Source organism: Gadus macrocephalus, chromosome 2 (genome assembly GCF_031168955.1).
Source record: "Gadus macrocephalus chromosome 2, ASM3116895v1".
Lineage (NCBI taxonomy): Eukaryota > Metazoa > Chordata > Actinopteri > Gadiformes > Gadidae > Gadus > Gadus macrocephalus.
Genome location: NC_082383.1, coordinates 8284884 through 8297383, shown reverse-complemented (window position 1 = coordinate 8297383; position 12500 = coordinate 8284884). Strand labels below are relative to the sequence as shown.

The window sequence follows — 12500 nt, the reverse complement described above, 5'->3', positions numbered from 1 at the left end:
AGCGTGAGCCCTACGTCATGCTGGGAGCCCATCATCGTTAAGTCAACGATGATGATCGAATAGACCAGGTCACAGAGCAGAGGGGAAATTAAGTTTGGTGAAATGGTCAGATTTGCATTTTTCGATGACAAATAGAGGATGAATAGCCCTGTCATATGGAGGGATAGAGCAAAAAAGAGGAAGAGAGAATGAGAGAGTGATCACTCACCCTTCCCCCTGGTGCCCTTAAAAACAAACAATCATATACTCGCCCACATGCATTTGATTGATGTATTGGAGCATGAAAAAGAGAGAGAGAGGAGGTGGAGTCAGCCAGTAGCAAGCGTTGCATTTGTATTAGTGTATGTGGACCTTAAGAGATGAGCCACCTCTGTTGCATCATCTCCGGTCAGGTGGACAAAACAGATAAGCACAGATTTCTAAAGATGGTTGTTGCGCAAACGGCAGCTTCAATGTAAATATCAATTTACACCGGAGGAAATTAAACATAAAAACATGACAGCCGTCGACGGGACTTGATACAGTAGCATTAAAAAATATAATAAAAATAAAATATCTTTCTGTTGGAAAAACAACCGAAGAGCATGCGCAATGCTTTTTAATAGTTTTGTTCTGTTTTTCTTCATCAGAATTCTGTAACATATTCTTTTCTTTTTTGTTTTATTTACGAGTCAGTTTTACAGATATGCCGAGAAGACATCTAAAGATAGGTCACTGACATGCATGTTTTTCATGCTGGAAAGAATAACGATCACAACCATTAGGAACATTTCACAGTGTAGACATCCCGAACTAACAAAAACCAAAAAAATCAAATAAAAATAACGAAACAAAATGAAGAGGACATACAACCACAAATGAGAAACAAATGGAATTCAACCATGAGAAATGTCAAGAGGTTCGGTGCACGGAGAGGCAGGATTCATTTCTGTATTGTTAGGAGCAGGACAGGACAGGACGGGGGGGTCGAGGGGTCGGGGTTTCAGGGTCAAAGGTCAGGATTGCGGGCCGCTCCATTGGCTGTCCATGGGCCGCCGCAGAAGCTCCTCAACGTGCCTCGCCACATCCATGGTGTCGTCCAGGTCGAACTCTCCCTCGCCGTCCAGCATGGAGTCACTCCTGAGGGGGCGGGGCAGCACAACAGAGAGGCTACAGCACATAATGTGGTACCATAGAGGACGGTGGACACACACACCCACACACAGACACACACACACCAAAACTGTGCCAACGCAAGCACACTAACACACACATACATGTGCACGCACGCACAGACAATGACACAAACACACACACACACACAGAAACACACACACACCACGCCTGCAGTAATGCACTCATACATGTGCACACACGCACGCATGGACACAGGCACACACACACACACACACACACACACACACACACACACACACACACACACACACTGTCGACATGCATCCGCCCACCCCCCCCTCCCCTCCTCCATGTTGTTGTGATGTCACACGTGTGCACATGGCAGTATAGTATCCTTACACAGAGACAGGAGCCGACAACGGATGTGGCAAAACAAAAACAGCAAAGTAGTTTTCAAGTCTTAAACAATTCAAAAACACAACACCTCTCGTCCCCCTGCCTTTCCTTCTAGATCCTGCTGTACATCAAGCACAGAGGAACGAGCGGAGGCTAAGCGTGAGCCCTACGTCATGCTGGGAGCCCATCATCGTTAAGTCAACGACAACAACAACAATCCTTTTGTCTTAGAACGTCTGCCATCTGGTGGCACATAGGTTGTGTTACGTAAGATGTATATGTTACCCTCCATCTCACACGCTCAAATCACACACACACACACACACACACACACACACACACACACACACACACACACACACACACACACACACACACACACACACACACACACACACACACACACACACACACACACACACACACGTACACAAACACACCTAACACACGCACGGATACAGGCTCACACACACGCGCACACACACACACCACGCCTGCAGTAATACACTCATACATGTGCACACACGCACGCACGGTCGCAGGTACAGACACACATACACACACACACACACACAGGTGGTCCTCACATGGGTGGGTATATGGCGTAGCTATGTGGGTGACTGAGGGGGGCAGGGGAGGCACCGTGGTCCATGTAGGTGGGATTGCCGCTCGCCGCGTCGTGATTGGCTGTGGCAAACCTGCAAAATTTCAAAGAATCACACACACACACACACACACACACACACAAATACACACACACATACCCATGTTACACACACACACAGACACACACATACCTATGTTACACACATACACACAGACAATAAAATATCTATCTCTATATATCCATCTTCCACAGTTGCCTAAGCAACCTCTCTCTGTGAGCGCGCGGCTCCGTCCACAGCGCCCTCGTGACCGCCCCCCCGGTGCCAGGGGGTGAACGTACAGCTCGCTGGTCGCCATGGGCGGCCGGGCCGCGCCGGCCAGCTAACGAGTGCTAACTCCGGTGATGAGAGGAAGGAAAGCCCACTCAGGAAAACCGCGGCGTCGCTAATTGTTTTGGCTCCGTCGTCGAACTGCGCCGACGGCGGCGTCTGGCTTAATGTATCATCTGAATTCAGGAGCCGTCGTCCAGCGATTAAGTGTTATCGTTGAGGCAGCGCGGTGATTAAAATAATAGAGATATAACAAGGAGGATGGAGGTGGGAGGACAGTAGATGGATCAAAAGAAAGGAGAGTGCGGGGGGAGAGAGTACTTACTCAGGCACCACTTGTTTGATCTGTGGCTTGACGTAGCCGTCGACTGCTTTGGCTGTACCGGGAGACACACGCAGGCACACGCACACACGCACGCAGGCACACACACACACACACACACACACACACACACACACACACACACACACACACACACACACACACACACACACACACACACACACCAACAATGAGTGAAACTTTGCTGTCAACTCAGATGTCGTGATAGCCACACAAACGAAAAAATAAACAAAAAAATAGCAATCACCAGCGAAGAAGGTGATTGGTTAAACTCAAGGAGCACGATGTCCGTCACATGTTCAAAACCAATAGGCTGAGAGAGGGGACTCACAGAGGGGTGGGGTGTAGTACTTGGCGAAGACGTCGTCCTTGGGCCGGTCGGGGTAAAGGAACAGCAGGTGGTTGAGGTCGCTGATGCGATCGGCCAGGGAGCGGATGGAGAAGTCTTTGGTTGTGTAGGGCATGAGGTTCCACACCATCCTCTCACCTGTTGGACACACAGCATGCACACACACATACACAAACACACATGGTGACACACACAAACAAACACACACACAGACACATACAGGGACACACAAACACACACACAGACACATACAGGGACACACACACACACACACACAGTCAATCCAAGAGATCCATCCATGTGCTCAAGCCAGGGAGGTGAAGAGGTTCATAATGTGCCCAGGGCCGGCTGTACGGTGTGTGCGTCAGGTTACCTAGCTTGAGGGGACTCAGTGCGTATAAATGTATGTGTGTTTGCCCGTAAGAGAAAAAAAAGGAGAGAAAGAGATAAAGGGAGTGCAATAGAGAGAGGGAGTGTGTGTGTGTGTATGTGTACGTACCTGCTTTGTTGGGGTTCTCTGCCACCCAGGCGATGGTGATGCCGCCTATCTCTGAGTCACTGAAGCGCAGCAGGAAGGTACCGTTGGGCTTGGAGAGCAGCATGTCCTGCGCCTGCTGCTTGTTCACAAAGCCTAGGATGGCTCTGCAGGAGGGAGGGAGAGAGGGAGTGAGGCAGGGCAGGAGAGAGAGAGAGAGAGAGAGAGAGAGAGAGAGAGAGAGAGAGAGAGAGAGAGAGAGAGAGAGAGAGAGAGAGAGAAGAGAGAGAAAGAAAGAAAGAGAGGAGAGAGAGAGAGAAAGAAAGAAAGAGAGGAGAGAAAGAGAGGAGAGAGGAGAGAGGAGAGAGAGAGAGAGAGAGAGAGAGAGAGAGAGAGAGAGAGAGAGAGAGAGAGAGAGAGAGAGAGAGAGAGAGAGAGAGAGAGAGAAAGAGAGAGAGGAGAGAGAGAGAGAGAGCTCTCAACGCCGACTATTGACTTGGAGGGTATTATGGTTGCCTTAGGAAAAGGCCATTATGGTCATTAAGGTCATTATGTGCGAAATGAATGAAATTTGATTGAAGACAACCACTTTCAATCAAAGCAGGAACAACCATGTTTTCTCTTACCCATCATTCCAGTGTGGTTTGAGGTGTTTTTTCGTGAGCTCCATGACTCCGTCAAACCACTGCCAGAACGTAAAGTTCCTGTTCGGCAGGCTCTCCTGTTGAAAACACAACATTTGATAGTTAGGTTGGCACCTATAGCCTCCCCCCGGCCCCCCCCATTTCTTCAATAATGTACCATTTGCAGCATCCACTCCACAACAAGGGGCAATACAAATATGGATGTGCATGTGTGTACATATAATGTGTGTTTATGTGTGTGTGTGTGTGTGTTTGTGTGTGTCGATTCTTTATTAAGAGAGAGGTTTCTCTTTATGAAACACAATGGTGACCTACGTCGGGAGAGAGCGAGGGGAAAGGGTATTAACAGAGGGACAGAGAAAGAGAGAGACATAATTGTGTGTTCTTGCACATGTGAGTGTATGTGTGCGCATGTGCATGCGTGTGTGTGAGCACGTGTGCGTGTGTGAACTGTTGCGCATATGTCCATGTGCATGAGTCAGTATACCAACGGAAATGTGATGTTCCTGTAATCCAATGAGACGGATACTGTGTGTGTGTGTGTGTCTGTGTGAGTGTGTGTGTGTGTAAAACAGCAGTGTGTTTTTATGCCTTCGCCAGCTGCTTTATGCCCGCGGCTGAATTAGGCTTTCAGCACCTGGACAAACACGGCCTTAAAGCCTTTTAGAACCCGGCCTAACCTTCAAGTGGACATGCACTTCATATGCAACATATAGATTTGCGACACGATAAGTCCACAAGGAACTGAAATGAATGGTCTGTTGTTTGTGCTTGATGGTAAAAAAAAGAAAAAGATGGGCGCAATCTCTGAGCAATCTACAGCCAATGTTCCTTTCTGTAAGTAGAGGGGTCGTGTGTGGTATGTTTGTGCGCTCTTGCTGGAAGTCAAGAGATTCTAGGGAGGTTTTGCATGCTCATGATGACGGTGTTTATCGGGCGCACAATATGTACTCGACGGATTGACGCACGCAGCTGAAGCAGCCGGGCACTACGGCTGATCGAAACCATACACCCGTACTATCTCGCACTGCGCTATCCTTGCTCCTCGGACAACACACCACAACACAGGGAGTGAGAGACTACAGAAGATTTGGGGATTTTGGGGAGGTTTGATACAGACCCTGTTGAATTGCGACCAGGTCATGGTCATGTTCCGGCAGTCAGACTCCGGGTTGCTGGAGAAGGCCTTGGTGGCCAGGAACATCAGGTTCTCATCAGACAGGCCGCGCTTGCTCTGCACCTCCGCCTTGTACTTCATATTAAGGGCCTCGCAGAGCTGGGGCCACAGCACCTTGTCTGGCACCAGGAAGGGGACCCGGCCCTGTTTGCAAAGTTAAATGGTAAATGGATGCATTTATATTGCGCTTTCCTAACCAGTGGCCACTCAAAGCGCTTCACAATATTGGCCTAACATTCACAGATTCATGCACACATTCACACAAGGACGGCGGTGACAACCATGCGAGGCGACAGCCATGCAAGGTGACAGCCAGCTCGTCGGGAGCTGTGAGGGTTGTCTATCTCAGTGACGCCTCAACACTCCGCTAGGAGGAGCCGGGGATCGAACTAGAAACCTTCAAGGTACCAGCCAGTCCGTTCTACCTGCTGAGCTTTATGCCGGCCATAAGTACACAAATACAAAGTCTAATAAAAACAAAGTCAAATAGAGAGCATTTATTGGAAAGTCTGAATGGGTAATATTACTATGAAGTGATTCTGGAACTCTTCAGAGTATCTGCACATGGGCAGAATGTGCTTGTGTATGTGTTTGCACGCACCCGTACAAACACGGAACGAGAGAGGATTGACAGACAGAGAGGGACGAAGACAGACAGAGAGTCAGAGAGCGAGAGAGAGAGAGCGAGAGAGGCATGCATGTACATAGAAGAAGAGAAAACATTTCTCACCGGTTCGGCAAAAGCATTATCCCACAGCACTGTTGCTGTGGCATTGTTGTCCTGGCTGCCGTGTACGATCACCACTACTGGAAGAGATAATGTCTGTACGAGGAGAGAGGGGAAATCCTTTGTTGACACAGTACACCAACAATTTGTTAAACGTTTACATACTAGGCTTTAATCCCAGGAAACAGGATTCCCAGCAATACACTTTAAAAACATTTCCGGTTTCCCGAGAAAAATAGGAAAGGGCATTTCTTATTTTTTTACAAATTGGAATTGGCCTGTATTTAGAGAATATGTAGATCCCATGTTAAGCTCTTAAAACATATGCGACTGTTGTGTGCGTGCGTTGTTGGAGCACACACATATAATACACAAAAACAGTCAGGTTGGGAACTCAAAAGGTTTAGGCATATTTCTCCTTGCATTGCAAGTTGCTTGAAATATGACCAATGTGTAAATACTGTAGCTGAAGTTATACATAAAAAATTTGCAGGATTCCTTGGATTGTGTGGTCTCCCAAGGAAAAAAATCGTCGTGAAAAATATAAATCCCTGTGCACATACAATGCCTTTTGCGTTTACGTAGAAAATGTAAAATGCAGATCAGAAATTGATCAGTGCCAACCTTCGTGCAAGCAAAGCACTCTGTGCACACATATGTACATTCAAGTCATATATATAGGTAACTGAACAGTGAGACTCAAGGCTATGCAACTATTTACTACTATAGCTGACAGAGCGTGTGCACGGTAAGACGTAGGCGGACTCAGCCTTTGAGAGAGAAGGAATGCCTCTCTTTGGCATTCACCTTCCTTTACCTTGACTTGAAACACAAGCTCGTTCCCCGCCACGCTGAACTGGGACTCAAACAGGATGGTGAACTTCTCCTCTGTGACGGACTCGGCCCCTCGCCGGTCCGACCGCTTGATCCTCTTTAAAGACTAGAAAACAAACAAACAAACAAACGCAACGTGTCCTTTTGTTAACAAGGCCCTCGCCTTCCAGAGGCGGGATGCAGGTGGGAATCACCTGTCGGTCCTCCAGCGTCAGGAGAGTGAGGCATGTGAGGTGACCGTCGGCATAACGGTTTGGAGTAACACCTTCCTTGGCAACACTGCCTTGGTACATATCGGTACTTGGCCATTTGGCTAGGGGTCAGGGGGCTTGGCTGTAGAGTTACTGTCATGGCTTTCCTCCTGTGGGCCACTTCCTTCCCTGGCTCATCTGGCCTCCACTGTAAACCTCCTTCCTGGCTACTTGGCAGCAGGGTTGGTGTGAAGAACACTGACACCGTATCTTTCAGATCCACTAATGTACCTTTCAAATCAGGAGGAGCATATGGGAAATACAAGACGATGCTATATCCACCACCACAGCGTCGGTGCATGTGGTGTTGGATGTATGTGGTGTCGGCCTGCGCCTCGGGGCCATTATTCAGTTTGCCGACACGCAACTCATTTATAGATCGATAGATACAACGTTATTAATCCCCCGCAGGAGAAATGTGTTTGCCGCGACAGCCCAGCAACCCATCTCGCGCGGGCTTTCTTGCCTTATGTTTATCTCGTCGACAAGCCAGCTTCCAGGTTGTAGCAGCAGCAGCAGCAGCAGTAGCAGTAGTAGAGGGAGGCCTGTGTTTGAAGGCTATCAATGCTCACCATATTTCTGAAGTGGGCACTGAGTGTTCCTGTGGTCTGGTGGTACTCCATCACACAGTTGTTGTTGAGGATCTCCCCGCTGCTGTCGCTGAAGGACGAAAAAGGGACACTTTTATTTTTCACCATACATTTGGTTGCGTTGTCGTTGCTTCAAACAAATCAACCAAAAGTGCTCAACATCCAGTTGTTTGCCTGTTCATATTTCGAAAAATCGTCAGTGAAAGCGTTAAAAATAAAAACAGGGTGGATTCCCATTGCCGGCGTTTGCTCCCGTTCAAACCACCACCGCAGCACCACGAGCAGTTCAAGGATGAGGGAACGAGGGAAAGGAAAATAACGAAAGTAGTACTAAATATTCTCTGAGTGTTGGCTTTACAGATGGCCGTTTGGCAAACTAGCCGCCGGGAGAGTAATGGCTGCTGGCTTGGATTCTGCCAGACAGGAGGAATGTTGGACGGGGCCGGGGAGGAGTCCAAATGGGGATTCTCTCTGCACTCCACAGATTCCTCTATGGCGCGCCTCAAGTTCCAGCCGTGTCTGAGCGGGACCCGAGGGCCACACAGTAGTCCAGGGTTCATCAAGAGAGCTGCCCCTGTGTTATAATATAGTTCATTCTGCTTGTGCTGTCATTCACCAACAGGAAAAAAAAAAAGAAAATTTATCCTTATGCTCATCTTCATCTTCAAACCGCTTATCTGGGGTCGGGGTCAATTTATCCATGACAGTAAATCATAACAATGATATGGCGTAGAGGGTAAGCTGTACGACTCCAAGGAACCGGTTCGATCCCCAATGACGTGCATGATTCACTTCAAGTTGCTTTGGATAGAAGGGTCAACAAAATGACTCAATAGTAGTAAATGCCAACAACAATGTGCCATACTTACTTCCTTGTGCTTTCATTCTTCAGCAGGGCCTTGGCTTGCTGTTCACTGATGATGGTTGCCTTGACCTGTGGGGGGTTCATGTGCACGTTCAACTTGCCTCCCACCAGGAGACGCACGGTGGCCACAAATTTGGTCTGAGTCTTCAGCACCTGTGGAGGCTGCTTCTCAATGATGAATGTACTGGTAGGAGGGAGAGAGGGAGGAAGAGGGGGAACAGAGTGTTCAGCCCAGGTCGAGACATGGTGGGGACGTCAACAAAGCCTGGCATGAGTCATAAATATTCAGGTTTGTTTTTCTGAAGAAACTCCAGAACTCAATATAATTTATTGTATGTACTAGAGACAACAGATTTGGCTTCATCGTCTGTTAGATTATATCATTGATTAACTGCCCTCTAGTCGTGAAAAAAATATTACTTCCCCTTTTTAATTAAGAAAAAGGTTTAAAAAGTTGTATACTTCATTCCAGTCCACAACATACTGAAAGGCCACTTTTTTTTTTTTTTTTTCCAAATCCCATACCATGCACTGTTCTCGAGAACATTCCCATCCTCTGTAGAGGAGAGTCCTAAACCTCTCTACTCTGTAGAGAGGTTCCTAAAAAATCGATTGTATTTTCTTTGTCACTTCCTATCCTTGCCGTTGAGGATCTTGGTGAGGAATTTATTGATTTTATTGTGAGTAGTGGTAAAATAAAAAAGTGTTGATATGAGGTCCCGTAAAATACTCATTGAGTCATCCGTAATTCCAGTAATATGTGTTTGGCTTTTAACCGGAATCAGAAGCAAATTTTATTGGATTGATTACGTATTTCTTTGCATTGTGAATGGCCATTGATTGTTTTTTGCGGTAATGATTAGGCTATTAGCATGGCTTTACAAACCAACTAATCGCACACTATAATGGTCCTTTACCGCAATAATGATCACTTAACACTTATCGATGATCTGTGCTCCAAAGTCGTACACTGTTGTTTGTCTTACACTGTTGTTTTTCTTTTTCTATGCAACTCATGTTTCAAATACCCTTGTGGACGGCTGCACACAAACACACACAGAAAAACCAAAACAAACATAAGAGGGTATTACAAACAGGGCAATGATCAGCTCTCAAGGATATTAAGAATTCCGGGATGTTCAACAACAGTCATGATTGGGCTTCCCGAGAGCTCTATGAGTGCTACACTGGATTCAGTGTGGAGTGAGCAAAATTTGTTTTCGTCTGTTCAGAAATGAGATTTGAGGGGAACTACGTCTTGGAGTTTTTGTGGTATATGCATTAAAAAAAAACTTAGTTAGAACATTGCTATCCATAACAACAGTCTCAAAGTCTTAAGAGAGTTGAGATTCATGAAACCTAAAGATAAACTTCAAACTTTCTCTTGAAGTGATAGAACCACAGAACATTTTTATTGAAGGTCCCATGGCATGAAAATTGTCCCCGTATGATGTCATACAGGGACATGTTACCTCCCCTTTCTCTGCTTTGCCCACCCAGAGAATTTGGCCCGCCAATGAGACAATGAGCTACGACCGTGCGAGCGCCACATGTGTGTGTGTGCGTGTGTGTTTGAATACTAGGGATGGGCAAAAGGATTCTTTTCCGGGAATCAGTTCTTTCAGTTTAGTTCACTATAACGATTCGTTTGTTTGATTCGTTCGTTTTGATTCGTTCGTTAAGTCCGATTACGTCATCTGGAGCTGCAGGGGACCTATGAACGGCTACGGTTTGTGGACTACAGCTCTGCGTTTAATACCATCGTCTCCAGCAGACTGTTCTCCAAGATGTCCTACCTGGGTATACCACTCAACCTCTGCCTTTGGATTAAGGACTTCCTGACCAACAGGCCACAGGCGGTCAGAATGGGCCCGCACCTTTCGGCCACTCTGACACTCAGCACAGGGGCCCCACAGGGTTGTGTACTGAGCCCTTAACTCTACTCTTTGTACACAAATGACTGTGCTCCATCTCACACTACCAACACCATAGTGAAATTCGCCGATGACACAACTGTGGTGGGACTGATCACGAAAGGTGATGAGTCCGGTTACAGAGAGGAGGTTCAAAGGCTGACAGAGTGGTGCTCAGTGAACAACCTGAGCCTCAACATCAAAAAAACTAAAGAACTAATCATTGATTAGAGGAAGAAGCAGGACACACACACACACCACTACACATCAACGGGGAGACGGTGGAGAGAGTGTCCAGCTTCAGATTCTTGGGCGTACACATCTCAGAGAACTTATCATGGACAATAAACACCACAGCAATAGTAAAGAAAGCACAGCAGCAGTCACCATACTCAACACTGACCGGAAAATGAATCCACTAGTTCTGACAGTATTAACCAGTGACATCCACACCTAATGCAATGCCCAGCACTTTACATATTTGCAATACTATTTTAAGGCATACTATTTTTAGGCATACGATGGCACTAAGTTAACCGTATAGTGTTTGACGACATGAATGTAGTGAGTGAACGAAATGTTGAATGTATTTCTTTTTAATTTATTTACTATTTATTATGTTACTTTTATTTTTTTAAATGAGACCAGTACGTGAGTGCACTGAATTTCGATGTACTGCTGTGCAATGACAAATAAATATATCTTATCTTATTTGACAGGGAATCTCACAGGTGTCTCCCGCTGTGTGCACCTCGCCATTGCGATACTTCCATTGTAAACCCGATCGCATGGTACCGTGGCCAGAAGCTGCTCAGGGCCACACACCCACCCTCCAAATTGACCCGCCTCTAAAAAAACGGCACGTTTGTGGAAAGCTTATTGTGGGACTCGTAGTGGCTGTAATTCTGCACCAAGGCTGAATTTCCTGAACGTTCGAAGTACTGTATTAGGGGCCCACTAACAGCTATATAAAAGCATGCATAAAGTACTATGCCATGGGATCATTAACTATTTTTTTTACATTTTTACAGATAATGAAGGTGAGCATTAAGCATCAGATAATTATGTTCCATGAGATCTATTGCAATCTCGTGTAATTTCATTCAAACGATTCCCTTCTACACCCTGAATTAAGGGTGGAGTCTATTCACCCTCGTGGCAACAAGCGGCAGACCAATCACCGTACATTGTGTGCACACTGCACACTGCACAAAACAAGGGGATGCTGCTCAGCTGACATTGAGTTTAAACCGTTTGACAGTTTCCTGCCAACACATATGGTCGGTTTGTTTGGTGGATACATCATTCTGTGACATATTTTACGTTTTAAGCTCTGGCTGACCATCCTTTTGCACAAATTGACCAACACTTGGCAACTGTCCTGCATTCATTATGCCATTTGCGGTCACGGCAAATGGCAGAGATGGTCTTTTAATCGAACCCCAGCATCTGCAGCTCCTACACACACTTCTGGCTCTTTCTTCTCACTAGAATCAACCTCTCTCTGGGCCTCTCCCTCTCCCATCGGAGCAGTGGTCTGCTCTGATGGTAAAGACTCTTAGGGCCCTATTTTTAACAGTCTGAATCGCAAGTGAGAAGCGCGAAACGCAAGTAGCTCTGTGGGCGGATCTCTGGCACTGTGGGTATTATACCAGCGGATAAATGACGCTTGCGCCCGACGCAAATCTAAAATGGGTTGGTCTGAAACCCGTAGGTGTGGCCAAATAATAGTCCTTATTCACACATGCAATAACGTTTTCCACTACAACTTCAGAAACTGAGTCGTCATGTAAATTTCGGCAAAGAGAACTTAAAACATAAATGATATCGTCTCTTGCCAGTATTGTATACATTATCATCATCGACTTGTGTTCGTAATATGCAT

The 12500-nt window shown here is 46.5% G+C and overlaps 1 protein-coding gene across 6 annotated transcripts in view; it reads right to left on the bottom strand.

The window, feature by feature from the left end:
• Positions 1-583: 583 nt before the first annotated feature.
• The window catches only part of stat5a (signal transducer and activator of transcription 5a), a 59032-nt gene continuing 47115 nt past the window's right edge, over positions 584-12500 (bottom strand). For all 6 annotated transcript variants that reach the window (XM_060039148.1, XM_060039150.1, XM_060039147.1 and 3 more), the window contains 11 exons: positions 8707-8886; positions 7820-7907; positions 6980-7102; positions 6166-6258; positions 5379-5579; positions 4241-4335; positions 3639-3781; positions 3122-3277; positions 2773-2824; positions 2100-2210; positions 584-1119 (listed from right to left, as the gene is read on the bottom strand). In XM_060039148.1, the coding sequence (XP_059895131.1) occupies positions 996-1119; positions 2100-2210; positions 2773-2824; positions 3122-3277; positions 3639-3781; positions 4241-4335; positions 5379-5579; positions 6166-6258; positions 6980-7102; positions 7820-7907; positions 8707-8886 (1366 nt within the window). In that variant the 3' untranslated portion in view covers positions 584-995. The remainder of the gene's footprint in view (positions 1120-2099; positions 2211-2772; positions 2825-3121; positions 3278-3638; positions 3782-4240; positions 4336-5378; positions 5580-6165; positions 6259-6979; positions 7103-7819; positions 7908-8706; positions 8887-12500) is intronic.